Source organism: Cetorhinus maximus, chromosome 5 (genome assembly GCF_964194155.1).
Source record: "Cetorhinus maximus chromosome 5, sCetMax3.hap1.1, whole genome shotgun sequence".
Lineage (NCBI taxonomy): Eukaryota > Metazoa > Chordata > Chondrichthyes > Lamniformes > Cetorhinidae > Cetorhinus > Cetorhinus maximus.
The window spans coordinates 171,924,511-171,947,478 of record NC_135883.1 but is presented as its reverse complement, the minus strand read 5'-3'; the positions used below and the strand labels follow the sequence as shown (position 1 = coordinate 171,947,478).

At 44.5% G+C, this 22,968-nt stretch overlaps 1 protein-coding gene across 3 annotated transcripts in view; it reads left to right on the top strand.

The window, feature by feature from the left end:
- Nucleotides 1–22,968, top strand: part of abcc10 (ATP-binding cassette, sub-family C (CFTR/MRP), member 10) — a 235,541-nt gene that overhangs the window by 36,159 nt on the left and 176,414 nt on the right. For all 3 annotated transcript variants that reach the window (XR_013576686.1, XM_078542808.1, XM_078542807.1), the window contains 2 exons: nucleotides 13,814–13,970; nucleotides 16,822–16,976. Coding sequence is in view for 2 of the 3 variants with exons in the window: in XM_078542808.1 (XP_078398934.1) it covers nucleotides 13,814–13,970; nucleotides 16,822–16,976 (312 nt within the window). In the remaining variant the exon portion in view is untranslated. The remainder of the gene's footprint in view (nucleotides 1–13,813; nucleotides 13,971–16,821; nucleotides 16,977–22,968) is intronic.

Genomic DNA, 22,968 nt, shown 5'->3' with positions numbered 1-22,968 from the left:
AAAGAGCGAGATTTCAGTGAGCAGTGCGGGACTGTAAAGAGCGAGATTTCAGTGAGCAGAGCGGGGCTGTACAGTGCGAGATTTCAGTGAGCAGTGCGGGGCTGTAAAGAGCGAGATTTCAGTGAGCAGAGCGGGGCTGTACAGTGCGAGATTTCAGTGAGCAGTGCGGGACTGTAAAGAGCGAGATTTCAGTGAGCAGAGCGGAGCTGTACAGTGCGAGATTTCAGTGAGCAGTGCGGGACTGTAAAGAGCGAGATTTCAGTGAGCAGTGCGGGACTGTAAAGAGTGAGATTTCAGTGAGCAGAGCGGGGCTGTACAGTGCGAGATTTCAGTGAGCAGTGCGGGACTGTAAAGAGCGAGATTTCAGTGAGCAGTGCGGGACTGTAAAGAGCGAGATTTCAGTGAGCAGAGCGGGGTTGTAAAGTGCGAGATTTCAGTGAGCAGTGCGGGACTGTAAAGAGCGAGATTTCAGTGAGCAGAGCGGGGCTGTACAGTGCGAGATTTCAGTGAGCAGTGCGGGACTGTAAAGAGCGAGATTTCAGTGAGCAGTGCGGGACTGTAAAGAGCGAGATTTCAGTGAGCAGTGCGGGACTGTAAAGAGCGAGATTTCAGTGAGCAGTGCGGGGCTGTACAGTGCGAGATTTCAGTGAGCAGTGCGGGACTGTAAAGAGCGAGATTTCAGTGAGCAGTGCGGGGCTGTACAGTGCGAGATTTCAGTGAGCAGAGCGGGGTTGTAAAGTGCGAGATTTCAGTGAGCAGAGCAGGACTTAAATTTAAGGAATTAGTCTTTTAATTAAAAACAAAAAGTTTGTAAGGGAGCTCAATCCCATGTGTTGTATGATCTGCTGCATGTGTGAATTCTTAGACACTCCTTGCAGTCTGGATGACCACATGTGCAGGAAGTGCCACCGGCTTGACCAGCTTTACCAGCTGGAGACACAGCGGTGCATCTGTGAGGCTGAGGGTTACGTGGATAGCACGTTTTAGATGTGGTCACTCCACAGCTTAAGGAAGTGCGGTCTGAGGGGGAATGGGTGACCATCAGTCAGAAGAAAGGAGGCAGGCAGGTGGTCAGGAAAGCCCCACGTGCATCTCACTTTCGTTTTTCTGTTTTGGAAAACGGTGAGGGTGAAAATTCCTATGGAGCGTGCAGCCAGGGCCAAGTTCACGGCACTGTGTGTGGCTCAGCTGCACAAGCTGGGAGGAGTAAGAGCGCAAGAGCAATCGTGGTAGGAGACTCCATTGTGAGGGGTGCAGACGGACACTTTTGCAGCCCTAGATGTTGCCTCCATGGTGCCAAGGTCAAGGATGTCACAGAAATGGCTACAGGGCATTCTGAAGGGGGAAGAACAATCAGTGGTCGTGCTTGATATTGGTACCAACAACAGGTAAAAAGAGGGATGAGGTCCTGCAACAAGAATTTAGGGAGTGAGGTAGCATATTATAAAGTAGGACCTCAATGGTTGTAATCTCTGGATGACTCCCTGTGCCTCGTGCTGGTGAGCATAGTAATAGGAGGACAGAGAGGATGAATGCGTGACTGAAGAGATGGTGCAGGAGGGAGGGCTTTAGTTTCCTGGATCACTGGGTCTGTTTCTGGCAAAGGTGGGGCCTGTCCAAGTCGGATGGGTTGCACCTGAACTGGAATGGGACCAACTTCTTTGCGGGGAGGTTTGCTGGTGCTGTTGGGGTGGGGGTTTACAATAATTTGACGGGGATGGGATACAGAGTGGAGGTACAGTAGTACAGTAGGTGGTGATGCACATACAAATATAGAAGAGAAACTAAGTCAGTCTGGAAGGAAGAGCAAATGTAGATCTGTTAAGGCACAGGGGAATAATGCAAGTCTGGATTGCATCTATTTTAATGCAAGGAGTCTTACCAGTAAGGCAGATGAATTGAGGTTGTTGATTAACACATGGGAGTATGATATTGTTGCTGTCACAGGGACATGGTTGAGGTAAGGGTAGGACTGGCAGCTCAATATTCGATTGTATAGAATCTTCAGGTGTGACAGTGGGGGTGGGGGTGCGGGGTGTAAAAGAGGAGGTGGCACTGCACTATTGATCAAGGAGTCAATTACTGCGGTAAGGATGGATGGTATCTTAGAAGGTTCCTCAAATGAGGCCATATGGGTAGAACTTAAAAACAAAAAGGGGGCAATCACTTTGCTGGGAGTGTACTATAGGCCTCCAGTCAGGGGGAGATAGAGGAGCAGATATGTAGGGAAATCTCAGAGAAATGTAAAAATAATCAGGTAATAATAGTGGGGGATTTCAGCTTCCCCAATATTAACTGGGATAGTCTTAGTGTGAAAGGCTTAAAGGGAGCAGAATTCTTAAAGTGCATCTAGGAGAGCTTTTTGAGCCAGCACGTAGAAAGTCCTACAAGAGAAGGGGTGGTACTGGACCTAATCTTAGGAAATTAAGCCGAGCAAGTGGTAGTAGTGTCAGTGGGGGAGCATTTTGTGGATAGTGACCATAATTCTGTAAGATTCAAGATAGTTATGGAAAAGGACAAAGATGGACCGGAAATGAAGGTTCTGAATTGGGGTAAGGCTGATTTCAACATGATAAGACAGGATCTGGCCAAAGTGAACTGGGAGCAGCTACTTGTAGGAAAGTCTATATCAGACCAGTGGGAGTCATTCAATAAGGAAATAGTGAGAGTTCAGGGCCAACATGTTTCCATAAAGGTGACAGGTAGGACCAACAAGTCCAGGTAACCTTGGATGTCAAGGAATATAGAAGATTGAATAAGGGAAAAAAGGAAGCTTATGGCAGATACAGAGGGCTGAAAACAGCAGAAGCCCTAGAAGAGTATAGAAAGTGTAGGGGGGTACTTAAAAAAGTAATCAGGAGAACGAAGAGGGGGCATGAAAAAACACTGGTGGGCAAGATAAAGGAAAATCCCAAGGCATTTTATAAATATATTAAAAGCAAGAGGATAACCAGGGAAAGAATAGGGCCCATTAGGGACCAAAGTGGCAATCTGTTTCTGAAGCTGGAGGACGTAGGTGAGGCTTTGAATGTTTACTTTTTATCTGTGACTATGGAGAAGGACGATGTAGTTGTAGAAATCAGGGAGGGGGACTGTGATATACTTGAACAAATTAGCATTGAAAGTGAGAAGTTATTAGCGGTTTTAGCGGGCTTAAAAGTGGATAAATCCCCAGGCCTAGGTGAGATGTATCTCAGGGTGCTATGTAACGCAAAGGAGAAGATTGCAAGGGCTCTGACACAAATTTTCAAGCCACAGGAGAGGTGCCAGAGGACTGGAAGACAGCGAATGTGGTACCATTATTCAAGAAGGGTAGTAGGGATAAACCAGGTAATTACAGGCCAGTGAGTCTAACATCAGTGGTAGGGAAACTATTGGAAAAAAATTTTGAGGGACAGGATTAATCTCCACTTGGAGAGGCAGGGATTAATCAAGGATAGTCAGCATGGCTTTGTCAGGGGGAAATCATGTCTAACAAATTTAATTGAATTTTTTGAGGAGTGCCTGGTTGTATAGATGAGGGTTGTGCAGTTGATGTAGTCTACATGGACTTCAGTAAGGCTTTTGACAAGATTCTGGATGGGAGATTGGTCATGAAGGTAAGAGCCCATGGGATTCAGGGCAATTTGGCAAATTGGATCCAAAATTGGCTTAGTGGCAGGAGGTGGAGGGTGATGGTCGAAGGTTGTTTTTGCGATTGGAAGCATGTGATGAGTGGTGTACCGCAGGGTTCAGTGCTGGGACCCTTGCTGTTTGTAGTGTACATTAATGATTTAGCCGTGAATACAGGAGGTATGATCAGTAATTTTGCAGATGACATGAAAATTGGTGGTCTTGTAAATAGTGAGGATGAAAGCCTTAGATTGCAGGATGATGAGTCCTCGGGTTAAGGTGCTTAATTGGGGGAAGGCTAATTATAACAATATTAGACAGGAACTGAGGAATCTAGACTGGAGGCGGATGTTTGAGGGCAAATCAACAACTGACATGTGGGGGGCTTTCAAACGTCAGTTGATAAGAATTCAGGACCGGCATGTCCCTGCTAGGATGAAGGATAAGCATGGCAAGTTTCAGGAACCTTGGATAACGAAGGATATTGTGAGATTAGTCAAAAAGAAAAGGGATGCATTCGTAAGGCCTAGAAGGCTGGGAACAGATGAAGCCTGTGGAGAATATAAAGAAAGTAGGAAGAAAGTTAAGCAAGGAGTCAGGAGGGCTAAAAGGGGTCATGAAAAGTCACTGGCAACCAGGATTAAGGAAAATCCCAAGGCCTTTTATACATATGTAAAAAGCAAGAGGGTAGCCAGGGCAAGGGTAGGCCCACTCAGGGACAAAGGTGGGAATCTGTGTGTGGAGCCAGAAGAAATGGGAGAGATACTAAATGAATACTTCTCATCAGTATTCACCAAAGAGAAGGACTTAGTGGTCGATTTGTCTATGGAAGAGTGTGTAGATAGCCTGGATCATGTTGAGATCAAAAAAGAGGAGGTGTTAGGCGTCTTGAAGAATATTAAGGTGGATAAGTCCCCAGGGCCAGAAGGGATCTACCCCAGAGTACTGAGGGAGGCAAGGGAGGAGATTGCTGGGGCCATGACAGAAATCTTTGTATCCTCACTGACTACGGGTGAGGTCCCAGAGGACTGGAGAATGGCCAATGTTGTTCCATTGTTTAAGAAGGGTAGCAGGGATAATCCAGGAAATTACAGGCCGGTGAGCCTTACGTCAGTGGTAGGGAAATTATTGGAGAAGATTCTTCATGACAGGATTTACTACCATTTGGAAGCAAATGGGCGTATTAGTGAGAGGCAGCATGGTTTTGTGAAGGGGAGGTCGTGTCTCACTAACTTGATCGAGTTTTTCGAGGAAGTGACAAAGATGTTCGACGATGGAAGGGCAGTGGATGTTATATACATGGATTTCAGTAAGGCCTTTGACAAGGTCCCTCATGGCAGACTGTTACAGAAGGTAAAGTCGCACGGGATCAGAGGTGAGCTGGCAGGATGGATACAGAATTGGCTTGGTCATAGAAGACAGAGGATAGCAGTGGAAGGGTGCTTTTCTGAATGGAGAGCTGAGACTAGTGGTGTTCCGCAGGGATCAGTGCTGGGACCTTTGCTGTTTGTGGTATACATAAATGATTTGGAGGAAAATGTAACTGCGCTAATTAGTAAGTTTGTAGACGACACTAAGGTTGGAGGAGTTGCAGATAGTTAAGAGGATTGTCAAAGGATACAACGGGATAAAGATCGGTTGGAGACTTGGGTGGAGAAATGGCAGATGGAGTTTAATCCGGACAAATGCGAGGTAATGCATTTTGGAAGGTCTAATACAGGCAGGAATTATACAGTAAATGGCAGAACCCTTAAGTGCATCGACGGGCAGAGGGATCTGGGTGTACAGGTCCACAGGTCACTGAAAGTGGCAACGCAGGTGGATAAGGTAGTCAGGAAGGCATATGGCATGCTTGTCTTCATAGGCAGGGGTATTGAGTATAAAATCTGGGAAGTCATGCTGCAGCTGTATAGAACCTTGGTTAGGCCACACTTGGAATATTGCATGCAATTCTGGTCACCACATTACCAGAAGGATGTGGAGGCGTTGGAGAGGGTGCAGAGGAGGTTTACCAGGATGCTGCCTGGTCTGGAGGTTATTAGCTATGAGGAGAGGTTGGAGAAATTCAGATTGTTCTCACTAGAGCGACGGAGATTGAGGGGCGACTTGATAGAAGTTTACAAAATTATGAGTGGCATGGACAGAGTAGATAGTCAGATGCTTTTCCCAGGTGGAAGAGTCAATTACTAGGGGACATAGATTTAAGGTGAGAGGAGAAAACTATAAAGGTGATGTGTGGGGCAAGTTTTTTACGCAGAGGGTAGTGAGTGTCTGGAATTCGCTGCCAGAGGAGGTGGTGGAAGTAGGTACGATAGTGGTGTTTAAGAGGCAGTTTGACAAATACATGAATAGGATGGGAATAGAGGGATACGGACCCCGGAAGTGCAAAATGTTTTAGTTGACGGGCAATATGATCGGCGCAGGCTTGGAGGGCCGAAGGGCCTGTTCCTGGGCGGTACTTTTCTTTGTTCTTTGTTTCTTTGTTCTACATGGATGGGCAGAGCAGTGGCAAATGCAGTTTAATCCTGAGAAGTGTAAGGTGATGCATTTTTGGAGAACTAACACGGCAAGGGAATACACAAAGAATGGTAGGACCTTAGAAAGTACAGAGGATCAGAGGGACCTTGGTGGACATGTCCATAGATCCCTGAAGGCATCAGTGCAGGTAGATAAGGTAGTTAAGAAGGCATATGGGATACTTGCCTCTATTAGCCAAGGCATAGAATATAAGAGCAGGGAGGTTATGTTGGAGCTGAATAAAACACTAGTTAGGCCACAGCTGGAGTACTGTGTGCAGTTCTGGTTGCCATATCATAGGAAAGATGTGATTGCACTGGAGAGGGTGCAGAGGAGATTCACCAGGATGTTACCTGGGTTGGTGTGTTTCAGCTATGAAGAGAGATTGGATAGGCTAGGGTTGTTTTCCTTGGAGCAGAGAAGGCTGAGGGGGGACCTGATAGAGATATACAAAATTATGAGGGGCATAGATAGGGTAGATAGGAAGAAACTTTTCCCCTTAGCGGAGGTGTCAATAACCAGGGGGCATAGATTTAAGGTAAGGGGCAAGAGGTTTTGAGGGGATTTGAGGAAATTATTTTCACCCAGAGGGTGGTTGGAATCTGGAATCCACTGCCTGAGGGGGTGGTAGAGGCAGGAATCCTCACAACATTTAAGAAGTATTTAGATGAGCACAACAAACACCATAGCATAAACTAGAAAGTGGGGGGGAGGGAAGGGTAAAACTCCAAGAAGTATGACTAATGGGAAACAAAGCAGCAGGTTAGCATGTCGGGGGGTGGATTCAACTTCATGGAAAATTATGAAAAAACTGAAAAGAAAGGAGAGCCCAGGAGAGGCTATTAAAGTCCCCAGAACACAAAATAGGACACAGTGTTTGGAAAGTGCTAGGAATCTAACTTCAAGCACATCAGATAAAGGGACGACAATGAGAAAGAGGACGGGAAATACAGGACTGAAGGTGTTGTATCTGAATGCACGCAGTATACGAAATAAGGTAAATGAGCTTGTGGCGCAGATTGAAATTGGCAGGTATGATGTGGTGGGCATCACGGAGACATGGCTGCAAGAGGATCAGGACTGGGAGCTAAATATCCAAGTATATACATCCTATCGAAAAGATAGGCAGGTTGGCAGAGGGGGTGGGGTTGCTTTGTTAGTAAGAAATGAAATTAAATCGATAGCAAGAAATGACGTAGGGTCAGATGATGTAGAATTGAGGAACTGCAAAGGTAAAAAAACCATCATGAGAGTTATGTACAGGCCTCCGAACAGTAGTCAGGATATGGGGCACAAGATACACCAGGAGATAGAAAAGGCGTGTAAGAAAAGCAAGGTTACAGTGATCATGGGGGATTTCAATATGCAGGTAGACTGGGAAAATCAGGTTGGTAGTGAATCCCAAGAAAAGGAATTTGTGGAATGTCTACGAGATGGCTTTTTGGAGCAGCTTGTGGTGGAGCCCATTAGGGAACAGGCAATTCTAGATTTAGTGATGTATAATGAGGCAGATTTGATAAGGGAGCTTAAGGTGAAGGAACCCTTAGGAGGAAGTGACCATAATATGATAGAATTTACCCTGCAATTTGAGAGGAATAAGCTGGAATCAGATGTAACGGTATTACAGTTGAATAAAGGCAACTACAGAGGCATGAGGGAGGAGCTGGCCAGAATTGACTGGGAGATGAGCCTAGCAGGAAAGACAGTGGAACAGCAATGGCATGAGTTTCTGGGAGTAATTTGGGAGACACAGCAAAAATTCATCCCTAGGAAGAGGCAGCATACTAAAGGGAGGATGAGGCAACCATGGCTGACAAGGGAAGTCAGGGACAGCATAAAAGCTAAAGAGAAAGCATACAACGCGGCAAAGAGCAGTGGGAAACCAGGGGATTGGGAAGCCTACAAAGACACACAGAGGACAACTAAAAAATAAATGAGGGAGAAGATTAAATGAGGGTAAACTAGCCAGTAATATAAAAGAAGATTGCAAGAGTTTTTTTAGATATATAAAGGATAAGAGAGAGGCAAAAGTGGACATTGGGCCGCTGGAAAATGACGCTGGAGAAGTAGTAGCGGGGAACAAAGAAATGGCGGAGGAACTGAATAGGTACTTTGCTTCAGTCTTCACGGTGGAAGACATGAGTAACATCCCCAAAGTTCAAGAGAGTCGGGGGGCAGAGGTGAGTATGGTAGCCATTACCAAGGAGAAGGTGCTAGGAAAACTGAAATGTCTGAAGGTGGATAAATCACCTGGACCAGATGGATTACACCCCAGAGTTCTGAAGGAGATAGCTGAAGAGATAGCGGAGGCGTTAGTGGTGATCTTTCAGGAATCCCTGGAGTCAGGGAGGGTCCCAGAGGACTAGAAAATCGCTAATGTAACCCCCCTGTTTAAGAAGGGAGTGAGGCAAAAGACAGGAAATTACAGGCCAATTAGCCTGACCTCGGTCGTTGGTAAGATTTTAGAGTCCATTATTAAGGATGAGATTTCAGAATACTTGGAAGTGCATGGTAAAATAGGGCAAAGTCAGCATGGTTTCATCAAGGGGAGGCCATGCCTGACAAATCCGTTAGAATTCTTTGAGGAGGTAACGAGTAGGTTAGACAAAGGAGAGCCAATGGATGTTATCTACTTGGACTTCCAGAAGGCCTTTGACAAGGTGCCGCACAGGAGGCTGCTCAGTAAGATAAGAGCCCATGGTGTTAGAGGCAAGGTACTAGCATGGATAGAAGATTGGCTGTCTGGCAGGAGGCAGAGAGTGGGGATAAGGGGTTCCTTCTCAGGATGGCGGCCGGTGACTAGTGGAGTTCCGCAGGGGTCAGTGTTGGGACCACAACTTTTCACTTTATACATTGATGATCTAGATGAAGGAACTGAGAGCATCCTGGCTAAGTTTGCAGATGATACAAAGATAGGTGGAGGGACAGGTAGTATTGAGGAGGCGGGGAGGCTGCAGAAGGATTTGGACAGGTTAGGAGAATGGGCAAAGAAGTGGCAGATGGAATACAACGTGGGGAAGTGTGAGGTCATGCACTTTGGTTGGAAGAATAGAGGCATAGACTATTTTCTAAATGGGGAGAGAATTCAGAAATCTGGAGTGCAAAGGGACTTGGGAGTCCTAGTCCAGGATTCTCTTAAGGTTAACTTGAAGGTTGAGTCGGTAGTTAGGAAGGTAAACGCAATGTTGGCATTTATTTCGAGAGGACTAGAATATAAAAGCAGGGATGTGCTGCTGAGGCTTTATAAGGCTGTGGTCAGACCACATTTAGAATATTGTGAGCAATTTTGGGCCCCGTATCTCAGGAAGGATGTGCTGGCCCTGGAGAGGGTCCAGAGGAGGTTCACGAGAACGATCCCAGGAATGAAAGGCTTAACATATGAGGAACGTTTGAGGACTCTGGGTCTATACTCGATGGAGCTTAGAAGGATGAGGGGGGATGTGATTGAAACTTACAGAATACTGAAAGGCCTGAATAGAGTGGACGTGGGGAAGATGTTTCCATTAGTAGCAGAGACTAGAACCCGAGGGCACAGCCTCAGAGTAAAGGGAAGACCTTTTAGAGCAAAGATGAGGAGAACTTCTTTAGCCAGAGAGTGGTGAATCTATGGAATTCATTGCCACAGAAGGCTGTGGAGGCCAGGTCATTGAGTGTATTTAAGACCGAGATAGATAGGTTCTTGATTGGTAAGGGGATCAAAGGCTACGGGGAGAAGGCGGGAGAATGGGGTTGCGAAACGTATCAGCCATGATTGAATGGCGGAGCAGACTCGATGGGCCGAATGGCCTAATTTCTGCTCCTATGTTTTATGGTCTTATGGTCATACAGGGTTATGGGCCTAGTGCTGGAAAGTGGGATTAGAATAGATACGTGCTTGATGGCCGATGTGGACACGATGGGCCAAAGGGCTTATTTCTGTGCTGTATAACCTGTGACTCTATGAGAAGGCAGCGGAATGGCACTCAGTGAATTGCTCCTTCAGAGACTTAACACGTGGGCTGAATGGCCTCCTCCTATGCTCTAACCATTCTATGATTCTAAAATCTCACATGCTTTCTCTTTTTTGCTTATTTTATAAGGATGATGATTTCATTGACTTGAAGTTTGCAGATCCCACTTTATTAAATGGGAACACGAATTTAACTGTAAATTAAACCTGATTTAAAGGAACTTTCTCAAATTATTTGGTTCTTTGTGTTGATGTTGCACCCTCCTCTGCTCACAGGTCATGAAGGCATCTAACGTAACAGTAGACACTGCATATTCCTTCTTCAAGGACACCTGAACGCAAGCATTGCCATAGAGGAGAGGAAGGCTGTCAGGCCAAACAACCCACCCCACTTTCGCTCCCTCTATCACTTACTTGCTGTCGTGCTCCCTCTGCCACTTGCTCATTGTCATAGAGTCCTAGAGGTCCACAGCACAGAAAAAGGCCCTTCGGCCCATCGAGCCTGCGCCGGTCAAACAAGTTCCTAACTAATCCCATTTTCTAGCACTAGGCCCATAGCATTGTATGCTATGGCACTGCAAGTGCACATCCAAATACTTCTTCAATGTTATGAGGGTTTCTGCCTCTACCACCCTTTCAGGCAGTGAGTTCCAGATTCCCACCACCCTCTGGGTGAAAAACTTCCCCTCTAAACCTCCTGCACTTACCTTAAATCTATGCCCCCTGGTTATTGATCCCTTCACCAAGGGAAAAAGTTCCTTCCTGTCTACCCTATCTATGTTCCTGATAATTTTATACACCTCAATTATGTCCCCCCTCAATCTCCTCTGCTCCAGGGAAAATAACCCCAGTCTATCCAATCTCTCCTCATAACTAAAACTCTCCAGCCCATGCAACATCCTGGTAAATCTCCTCTGCAGTCTCTCTCGTGCAATCACATCCTTCCTGTAATGCGGATTCCAGAACTGCATGCAATAATCTAGCTGTGGCCTAACCAGCGTTTTATACAGTTCCAGCATAACCTTCCTTCTCTTATATTCTATGCCTCAGCTAATAAAGGCAAGTATCCCATATGCCTCTTAACCACCTTATCTACCTGTCCCACTACCTTAAGGGACCGGTGGACATACGCACCAAGGTCCCTCTGATCCTCAGTACTTCCCAGGGTCCTACCATTCATCATGTATTCTCATGCCTCGTTTGTCCTGCCCAAGTGTATCACCTCACACTTATCCAGATTAAATTCCATTTGCCACTGATCAGCCCATCTGACCAGTCCGTCCATACTCCTCTAGGGCTTCCATTGTTTTGAGCCCTTGGTATCTGCCATAAGCCTCCCTTTTTCTCTTTATCCAATCCTGTGTATCCCTCAACATCTAGGGTCCCCACCCTTTGTCTTTACTGGAACATGTTGGCCCTGTACTCTCCCTGTTTCCTTCTTGAATAAGTCCCACTGCTCTGACGCAGATTTACCTAAAAGTAGCTGCTCCCAGTCCACTCTAGCTAAATCATTCCTGATCTTATTAAAATCGGCCTTCCCCCAATTTATTACTCTGATTTCTGGCCCATCCTTGTACTTTTCCATAACAACCTTGAATCTAACAGAGTTATGATCACTATCTGCAAAATGCTCTCCCACTGATGCCCAGCTTTATTCCCTAAAATTAAGTCTAGGACCATCCCCTCTCTTGTAGGACCTTCTATGTACTGGCTTAAAAAGCTCTCCTGGAGGCATTTTAAGAATTCCGCTCCCTCTAAATGTATCACACTATGACTAACCCAGTTAATGTAGGGGAAGTTGAAATCCCCCACCATTACTACCCTATTATTTTTACACTTCTCTGAAATTTGCCTACATATCTGCTCTTCTATTTGTCTCTGACTTTGGGGGCCTATAGTACACTCCCAGCAATGTGATTGCTCCTTTTTTGTTTTTAAGTTCTACATTTATGGCTTCATTTGAGGAGCCTTCTAAGATGTCTTCCCTCCTTCCTGCTCTTATTGATTCCTTGATCAATATTGCGATACCCCCTCTTTTACCTTCTCCCCTGTCTCGCCTTAATCCCCTATATCCTGGAATATTGAGCTGCCAATCCTGCTCCTCTCTCAAACATCTCTCTGTGACAGCAACGACATCATATTTCCATGTGTTAATTTGTGCCTTCAACTCCTCTGCCTTACTTGTCAGACTCCTTGCATTAAAATAAATACCATCCCCCTTGCCAAACTCCCTTGTGCCTTAACTGGTCTATAATTTCTATGCCTTCCAGACTCACTTACTCTCTCTTCTAATTTTGGCTGTGTGTCTCCCCCTGCTGAATCTCCTCTCAGGATCCCATCCCCCTGCCAAGTTAGTTTAAACCCTCCCCAACAGCACTAGCAAACCTCCCCGCAAGGATGTTGGTCCCATTCCGATTCAGGTGCAACCCGTCCGCCTTGTACAAGTCCCACCGCCCCCAGAAATGGTCCCAATGTCCCAGAAATCTGAAGCCCTCCCTCGTGCACCATCTCTCCAGCCACGCATTCTTCTGGACTAACCTCTCACTAGCACATGGCACCTGAGGTAATCCAGAGATTACTACCTTTGAGGTCCTGTTTTTTAATCTGTTTCCTAGCTCCTTAAATTCTGCTTGCAGGACCTCATCCCTTTTTCTACCTATGTCGTTGGTACCAATATGTACCATGATCTCTGTCTGTTTGCCCTCCCCCTTTGGAATGTCCTGTAGCCATTCAGTGACATTCTGACCCTGGCATCAGGGAGGCAACATACCATCCTGGAGCCACGCCCAAGGCCGCAGAAATGATGTCTGTTCCCCTTACTATCGAGTCTCGTACCGCTATTGCTCTTCCCCTCTTTTTCCTTCCGCCCTGTGTAGCTGTGCCACTCACAGTGCCGTGAGCGTGGCTGCACTCCCTAAAGAAACCGTCTCTTTCATCGTTTTCCAACACAGAAAAACGGTTCTCGAGCGAGATGCACCCTGGGGATTTCCTGACCACCTGCCTGACACCTTTCTTCTGACTGATGGTCACCCATTCCCTCTCTGTCTGCACTCCCGTAAGCTGTGGGGTGACCATGTCTAAAAACGTGCTATCCATGAAACTCTCAGCCTCGCGGATGCACCTCAGTACCTCTAGCTGTCGCTCAAGCTCCAAAGCTCGGAGCTCAAGTAGCTGCAGCTGGTGGCACTTCCTGCACACGTCGTTCAGAGCGCAAGGAGCATCTAGGACTTCCCACATGTTGCAGGGGTACATAACACGGGACTGAGCTGCCCTGCCATGCCTCTATTTGAAAATATAATTTAATGTACTTTCAATAAAAACTAGAGCCCTTACCTTTCCTAAGCTTAATCTATTTCAAACTGGAGAAAAACACTTACTCAGTACTCACCAATCAGCTCTCACCTTTGTGCTGACGTCACATTTTGAAGCTTTCCCGCACTTGCGCTGGTTCTGATCTCTCCGCCGCTCTCTCGCACGCCTTGTGATGTCACAATTGTTATTTTCAACAAGAACTGACTGCAGGATATTCTTCCAAGATTGCTTCATCGCGATGCTGACTGCAGGACGCTCTTCCCAGACTGCTTCACCGCGATGCTGACTGCAGGACACTCTTCCCAGACTGCTTCACCGCGATGCTGACTGCGGGACACTCTTCCCAGACTGCTTCACCGCGATGCTGACTGCAGGACACTCTTCCCAGACTCTCACTCCCACGTTCCTTTTGTTTAAATGCAGGTGTTCACAGCCCTGGCTTTAGTGGGAATGTTGATTCAGCCCCTGAATAACTTCCCTTGGGTGCTGAACGCGATACTACAAGCAAAAGTCTCCATGGACCGGATCCACCGCTTCCTACAGCTCTCTGACCAGGATCTCAGCACCTACTATATGGCACGTAAGTCAGTAAAATCAGTCTGTGAACATTAAAGACCACAAGATAATTACAGATGAGGGAGGCATCATAGTTTAATATGCAGAATGTCTAAATTTCCCATTCATTGAGTTGGTTATAAATTGATTTATAAATGTCCTAGATATTTGGAAGGCCATTTCCTAATTGACCACTCTATTAAGAAGCACTTGTTGATATCAATCTTAAAGTTACTTGATTGGCTGTAAAGTGCTTTGAGATACTTTGAGGAAGTGGTGGCATAGTGGTAAGGTCACTAGATTAGCAATCCAGAAGCCTAGGCTAATGCTCTGGGGGCATGGGTTCAAATATCACCACGGCAGCTGGTGCAATTTAGCTTTCATTAATCTGGAATTAAAAGCTAGCCACAGTAGTGATGACCATGAAACCATTGTTAATTGTCATAAAAACTCATCTGGTTCACAAATGTACTTTACGGAAGGAAACCTGCCATCCTTACCTGATTTGACCTACACTCCAGCTCCAGACCCACAGCAATGTGGTTGGCTCTTAAATGTCCTCTGAAATGTCCTAGCAAGCCACTCAGTTGTTTCAAACTGCCACAAAGTCAGTGTAGCACTGTGGGCGTACCTGCACAGTGGCTTAAAGCAGCGGCTTACCACCACCTTCTCTAGAGCAATTAGGGATTAGCAACAAATGCTGGCCGAGCCAGCAATGCCTACATCCTATGAAAGACTTTTAAAAAAACAAAAAAGAGAGATGTCTGGTGGTTGAGGAAAGTGCGATATAAATGCAAGCCTTTTTTTTTTTAACCTTTTACCCATTTAAATCTGTGTTGCCATGTCCTGCTCTAATTTAATTCTTCAGTACTTTTTTAAGATGTACTTTTTCCATTCAATCTACTATCTCATGTACCCTGTAAGATCATTCAGGTGCCTTCTTTCCAGGTTCAAAAGCCCAAGTGACTCCTAATAATGCAGAGCTCTGAGACAAGGAATAATGGTCCGAATGTCTCCCTTGAGTCTTGTTAGACTCGACATCTACAGCACAGAAGGAGGCCATTCGGCCCATGTTGTCTGTGCTGGTCAACGAAGATCTGACTACACTCATCCCATTTTCCAGTGCTTGGCCCATAGCCCTGGAGGCTATGGCAACGCAAGTGAATATCTAAATACTTCTTAAATGTTATGAGAGTTTCTGACTCAACCACCCTTTCAGGCAGAGTTCCAGACTTCCACCACCCTCTGGGTGAAAAAGTTTCTCCTCAACTCCCCTCTTAGCCTTCTGCCTCTTACCTTAAATCTATGCCCTCTGGTTATTGACCCCAGCCTATCCAATCTTTCCTCATAGCTCAGACCCTCCAGCCCAGGCAGCACCCTGGTAAATCTCCTCTGCACCGTCTCCAGTGCAACCACATCCTTCCTATAATGTGGTGAGCTGAACTGCACGCAGTACTCCAGTTGTGGCCTAACCAGCATAACCTCTCTGCTCTTGTAATCTATATTCTCGGCTAATAAAGGCAAGTATCCCATATGCCTTATTAACCACCTACCTACCTTCCCTGCTACCTTCAGGGATATATGGATATGCACACCAAGGTCCCTCTGATCCTCAGTACTTTCCAGAGTCCTACCAGTCATAGTGTAATCCCTTGCCTTGTTAGCCCGCCAAGTGCATTATCTCACACTTTTCCAGGTTGAATTCCATTTGCCACTGCTCTGCCCACCTGACCAGTCCATTGATATCCTCCTGCAGTTTATGGCTATCCTTCTCACTATTTACCCCCCTGCCAATTTTCATGTCATTCGCGAACTTCTTGATCATACCGCCTACATTTAAGTCTAAATCATTAATGTGCACCACAAACAGCAAGGGCCCCAGCACTGAGCCCTGCGGAACCCCACTGGAAACAGACTTCCAGTCACAGAAACATCCCTCTACCATCACCCTCTGCTCCCTGCCTCTCAGTCATTTTTGGATGCAACGTGCCACTTTGCCTTGGATCCCATGGACCCTTACTTTCTTGACCAGCCTGCCATGAGGGACCTTATCAAAAGCCTTGCTGAAGTCCTTATAGACCACAACAAATGTATTATCCTCATCAACACTCTGGTTACCTCCTCAAAAAATTCGATCAAATTTGTCAAACACGACCTTCCCTTAAACTAGAGAAAACTGGTTGACTAAAATTGGACACAGTGCTGAAGGTGCAGTCTGACTAGAATACTGTGCAGTTGACTGCAACTCCCTCTGACTTGTGTTCAACTGTTCTGGTTATGTATGGTTAAATAATCGATTGGCTTTATTGTTTGTTGCCCTGCACTTGTTGGATACGTTGAGCATTGAACCTACTAAGATTCCAGCTCTCCTCCTTAAAGTTATTTTAATACTTTCATGCAATTTGATTGTTGCCCAATTTTCTTGCTGTGCATTTTTGCTGTCCAATTTACTTGCTGTGCAGTACTTTACATTTATGCAGTACTTCAGGTTTGTCTGTATGGACTGATTGCCAGTGATGTCCACCTTCCATGAACGAATAAAGAAAAGGACTGATATTGGGAGGAAGGATATGGACCGGGGTCACGGAGTTGGAATTTCTTGTAATCATAAACACTGGGTGAATCAGAGAGGAAGTGAGTGAAATAGTGACAGAGAGGTCTCAGATGATTCTCCAGAAAATTAAGTCTAATACTGCACTTCTATCTCTTTGACCCACTAGTGATGGGAGTTACCATCTTCAGGTGACATTTGAAATACTTTAGAATACTTAGTACCTGAATCATTGGTAAGGAATTTGAAATTGAGTTTTCCATTGAAAAAGTATTGAAGACCTTGGTCACACAGCAAACCTCTCACTCAATATAACTGTGTATAGGGGAACCCAACGATCCTGACTCAGCAGTTGAGCTGCATGATGCTTCATTCTCTTGGATACCCAGAGAAACTTCTGGTGACCCTGGGAACAATCAAAATGTTACCATGCATGATGGCAGCCTGGAGCTCCTGAACCTGAACCTTATGATGAAGCAGGTAAGCTCATTGCTAAAATTGATGGTTATATTCTTCTTATACCTATAAAGAAAGGGTTAATCAGACTGTTCTGAAGTCGTCTAATATTATACTAGTATTTATTTCTCTGTATATTGTAGGATTGTTCATCAATTTCAAGTACCACTGTGCTATTGGATTAAGGTTGGTCCTATAGCAATGGTCAGTTTAATTAAATTTGAATTGAATTTTTTGACTAAAGTATAGGAGAATAATTTGTTCACCAAAGGAAAACTATGATAGTGTGAGCGTGTGAGTGTGATAGTGTGTGTGATGGTGTGAACCTGATAGTGTGAGCATGATCATTCATGAACCTTTTTAACTCGTACAAATGACAAAGAGACAAAAAGCAGATTTCTAATTAAAGGCTTCACTTGGTAGAACAGCAATTATATGGAACAATATTGAAACAATGGTAACAAAGCACTTGTAAGCTCAACAGATAAAAGAGCTTTAAGTCAGGAAAACTAAAGTTATTGGTAAGTGATAAGGAAATTAGATTTTCCTTATGTCCTGTTGTATTTTAGCTTTTATATAATTAATGTAATACAGAATTGCGTGGATTGTCACACAGAGGGAGTATGAGAAATGTATCAAAAACTGGCTGTTTGTCATGGTTTTGTGCAGGTCTGAGATACTGAGCTCAGAACACATTTCAGTTCCTCAACTAAACCAACTGGTTCAGCTGCAAGTAACTTGAAGTATGGCTTGAGTACATGTACTGTAAACTTAATAAATCTGCGACATCTGATTTTCATTAAAACCTTATTGAATTGAGGAGTACTAAAAAATAAAATCCACTCTTCTAACATTCTAGGAGCCTCTCTTGGCACTGCTCACCGTTAAGTCAGAGTGTACTTTGTTTATTAAAAGTGTAATAGCAAAGTGTGCCTTGGGAAGCATGCCAGAGGACATGACAGAGGAAGTAAATGTGATATTTTCACTTACAGAAAGCGTACACAATACACAAGACTTAAATATACTATTAGATAGCCATGGCATCACTGACAGAGGATTTGCTGTTTTAATACCATAGGTATGTTTATGTCATTTAAGAATAACAGGCCACTGATTTACAGTAATTAAAAAATAAAATGCTGGATATACACAGCAAGCCGGGCAACATGTGGGAAGAGGAATGAAGTTAATATTTCAGGCCAAGGGCCTTTTGTCATTATAACAGGTTTTAATCAAGTACAGAAGCCGAGAAAGTGGGGAGGGATGGAAGAATAAAAGGGAAAGTCTGAAATAGGGTGGAAGATAGGAGAGATTAAATCACGTAAAGGAGGATGATGTGGGGAAAAGGTGGAGGAGGTGGCAAAAGGAGATGGCAATGGAACTATTAAATGAACAAAAGATGTATCTAGAGGGGAGTGTAAACAGGATTAAACAGAATAGTCATTGACAGCTGCCATTTGAAAAAATGGAGCAGAGATTATGATCTGAAATTTTTGAATTCAGTGTTGTCCCATTACCATCTAGTTTTGCCATGCACTGTTGCTCTTTTTGTCATTTAATCTCCTGCCTGCCACTGCATCACAGACCTTCCCTTTTGATCTCCTTCACCCCAAACTCTCTTCCTGCCTCTGTACATGCTCAAAATCTATTACATTTTGAACTTTTTCCAGTTCAGATGAAACATGAAGCATGAGCTCTGTTTTTTTCTTCACAAATGCTGACCTGTTGAATACGTCTAACATTTCCTGTTTTAATATCAGATTTCCAACATCTACAGTATTTTACAAACATACAAATTAGGAGCAGGAGGAGGCCACTCAGCGCCTTGAGCCTGATCCACCATCTTAGATCATGGCCTATCTGATTGTGGCCTCAACTCCATATCCCCCCTACCTCCGATAACCTTTGGCTCCCTTGTTAGTCAAGAATCATTCCAATCAGAAAGAAAAATTCCAAGGGGAGGACCCACCATCTGTGGTTAACTAAAAAAATTAAAGATAGCATCAAACTTGAAGAAAAAAAACATAATTGCGTAAGGAAGGGTGGCAGGTCAGAAGTTTGGACAGAATATAAAAAACAACAAAGAATGACAAAAAAATTGTTAAGAGTATGAGAGAAAGCTAGCTAGAAATATAAAAGCAGAATGTGAGAGTTTCTATAGATATTTAAAAAAGAAAAGAGTGAACAAAGTGAGCGTTTGTCCTGTAGAATGAGTCTGGGCAATTGATAATGGAAAATAAAGAGATAGCAGATGAATTGAACAGGTATTTTGCATTGGTCTTCATTATAAAGGATACAAGTAACAACCCAGAAATAGCTGTGACTCAGGAATTGGAAGGGAGGGAGGAACTCAGGAAAATTATAATCACCAGAAAGGTGGTACTGAGTAAATTGTTGGGGCTGCGGGCCGACAAATCCCCTGGTCCTGATGGACTTCACCCTAGGATCTTAAAACAAGTGACTCGTGAGATAGTTGATGCATTGGTTTTAATTTTTCAAAATTCCCTAGATTCGGGGAAGATTTCGTTAGATTGGAAAATAGCAAATGCTACTCTTTTATTCAAAAAGGTAACGAGACAGAAAGCAGGAAATTACAGGCCAGTTAGCTTAACATCTGTCATAGGGAAAATGTTAGAAGCTATTTTTAAAGACGTTATAGTAGGACACTTAGATAAATTCAAGGTAATCAGGCAGAGTCAACATGGTTTTGTAAAAGGGAAATCATGTTCAACCAATTTATTGCAGTTCTTAGAAGAAGTAACATGTGCTGTGGATAAAGGGGAACCGGTGGATGTACTGTACTTAGATTTCCAGAAGGCATTTGATGCCAATATGTTGCCCACTATACCATGCGCTTTTATTTTTCGCAATAACCTTTGATGTGGCACCTTATCAAATGCCTTCTGAAAATCTAAGTATAGTACATCCACCGGTTTCCCTTTATCCACAGCCCGTTACTTCTTCTAAGAACTGCAATAAATTGGTTAAACATGATTTCCCTTTTACAAAACCATGTCGACTCTGCCTGATTACCTTGAATTTATCTAAGTGTCCTACTATCATGTCTTTAAAAATAGCTTCTAACATTTTCCCTATGACAGATGTTAGAAACAGAGAGTAGGCACAAATGGGTCATTTTCTGGTTGGCAAGATGTAATGAATAGTGTGTTGGAAATACTCAGCAGGTCTGACAGCATCTGTGGAGAGAAAGACAGAGTTAACGTTTCGAGTCCATATGACTCTTCTTCAGAGCTGAAGAAAAGTCATACGGACTCGAAACGTGAGAACCAGGGGCCACCGTTTAAAAATAAGGGGTCGCTCATTTAAGACAGATGATGAGAAATTTTTTCTCTCTTCCTCAAAAGGCGGCGGAAGCAGAGTCTATAAATATTTTTGAGGCAGAGCTAGATAGATTCATGATAAGAAAGGTTATTGGGGGTACGCAGGAGTTGAGGTTACAGTCATATCAGCCATGACCTTATTGAATGATAGAGCAGGGTCGAGCGGCCTACTCCTCCTAATTCTCATGTTCGTATGTAAAATAGGGATGGGCAACAACACCTGCCCCTTTAATTCCCCCCTCCTCACCGTCCAAGGGCCCAAACACTCCTTTCAAGTGAAGCAGCACTTCACTTGCACTTCCCTCAATTTAGTCTACTCTACATCGGAGAGACCAAACGCAGACTGGGTGACCGCTTTGCGGAACACCTTCGATCTGTCTGCAAGCATAACCCAGACCTCCCTGTCGCTTGCCATTTCAACACACCGCCCAGCTCTCATGCCCACATGTCCGTCCTTGGCCTGCTGCAATGTTCCAGTGAAGCTCAACGCAAACTGGAGGAACAGCACCTCATCTTCCGACTAGGCACTTTACAGCCTTCCAGACTTAATATTGAGTTCAACAATTTTAGATCATGAACTCTCTCCTCCATCCCCAACCCCCTTTCCGATTCCCCTTTTTCCAATAATTTATAATTTTTTTACAACTATTTTTTTTTTCCCTCCTATTTTTAAATTTATTTCGATCTATTGTTTCATCTCTACCTTTTAGCCCATTTCGATCCCTTCCCCCCACCCCACCTGCACTAGGGCCATCTGCCACTAGCTTGCTTCCCTTAATGTCCCCATTAGCACATCTTTTAGATAATATCACCACCGTCAACACCCCTTTGTCCTTTTGTCTATGACATCTTTGGCAGTATCTTCTTGGCCTCCACCTATCACTAGCCCCCTATCGAGCTCTCCTGTCCCACCCCCTTCTACCAGCTTATATTTCATCCCATTTCTATATGTCTTAGTTCTGATGATGGGTCATACGGACTCGAAACATCAACTGTCTCCCTCTCCACAGATGCTGTCAGACCTGCTGAGTTTTTCCAGGTATTTTTGTTTTTGTTCGAGGTTTCCAGCATCCGCAGCATTTTGCTTTTATATTAAATTGACTTTTTATTGGTTTTATTGGTTACAACTGAGTGGCTTGCTATGCCATTTCAGGGGGCATTTCAGAGTCAACCATGTTACTGTGGATCTGGAGTCACATGTGGGCCAGATCAGGTAAATATGGCAGATTTCCTTCCCTAAAGGAAATTTGTGAACCAGATGGGTTTTTTCAACAATCGACACTGGTTTTAGGGTCAACATTAGACTTTTAATTCTAGATTTATATTGAATTAAAATTCCTTCAGCTGCCCTGGTGGGATTCAAACCCGTTCCCCAAGACATTACCCTGGGTCTCTGGATTACCAGTCCAGTGACAATACAACTACGCTGCTGCCTCCCCAAAAACTCACTAAGGCTCCTTAGGCAGTACCTTCCAACCTACGACCGCTATCGCTGGGAAGGACAAGGGCAGTGGATGCATGGAACACCACCACCTGGAAGTTCCCCTCCAAGGCACACACTATCCTGACTTGGAAATATATCGCCGTTTCTTCACTGTCCCTGGGTCAAAATCCTGGAACTCCCTCCCTAACAGGACTATAGGTGTACCTACACCATGTGGACTGCAGTAGTTCAAGAAGGCAGTTCATCACCACCTTTTCAATGGCAATTAGGGCTGGGCATACAAACAAGAAACAGGAGTAGGCCATTCAGCCCCTTGAGCCTGCACCGCCATTTAATAAAATCATGGCTGATCTGATAGACTCACGGCCCTCTGAGTGCAAAAATTTCCCCTCATCTCTGTTTTAAATGAGCAACCCCTTATTTTTAAACAGCCACCCCTAGTTCTAGATTCTCCCACAAGAGGAAACACCCTCTCCATATCCGTCCTGTCAAGTCCCCTCAGGATCTCATATGTTTCGATCAAGATGTCTCTTGCTCTTCTAAACTTCAGTGGATTCTATCCGAGTCTGTCCAACTTTTCCTCATAAGACAACCCACCCATTCCAGGTATTAGTCTGGTAAACCTTCTCTGAACTGCTTCCAATGCGTTTACATCCTTCCTTAAATAAGGTTACCAATACTGTACACAGTACTCCAAATGTGGTCTCACCAGTGCCCTGTATAAGTGAAGTATAACCTCCCTACTTTTGTATAAAAACAAAAAACTAAAAACTACTGCGGATGCTGGAAATCCAAAACAAAAACAGAATTACCTGGAAAAGCTCAGCAGGTCTGGCAGCATCGGCGGAGAAGAAAAGAATTGACGTTTCGAGTAGGGTCATGAGGACTCAAAACGTCAACTCTTTTCTTCTCCGCCGATGCTGCCAGACCTGCTGAGTTTTTCCAGGTAATTCTCCCTACTTTTGTATTCAATTCCCTTCGCAATAAATGATAACATTCTGTTCGCTTTCCTGATTACTTGCTGTATTTGCATACTAGCCTTTTGTAATTCATGCATGAGGACCCTGGTATCCCTCTGCACCTCAGAGCTCTGCAATCTCTCACCATTTGGAGTCATACCAAGCACAAAGGAAGATGGTTGTGGTTGTTGCAGGTCAGTCATCTCAGCTCCAGGACATCACTGCAGGAGTTCCTCAGGGTAGTTTCCTCGGCCCAAACATCTGTTGGGATG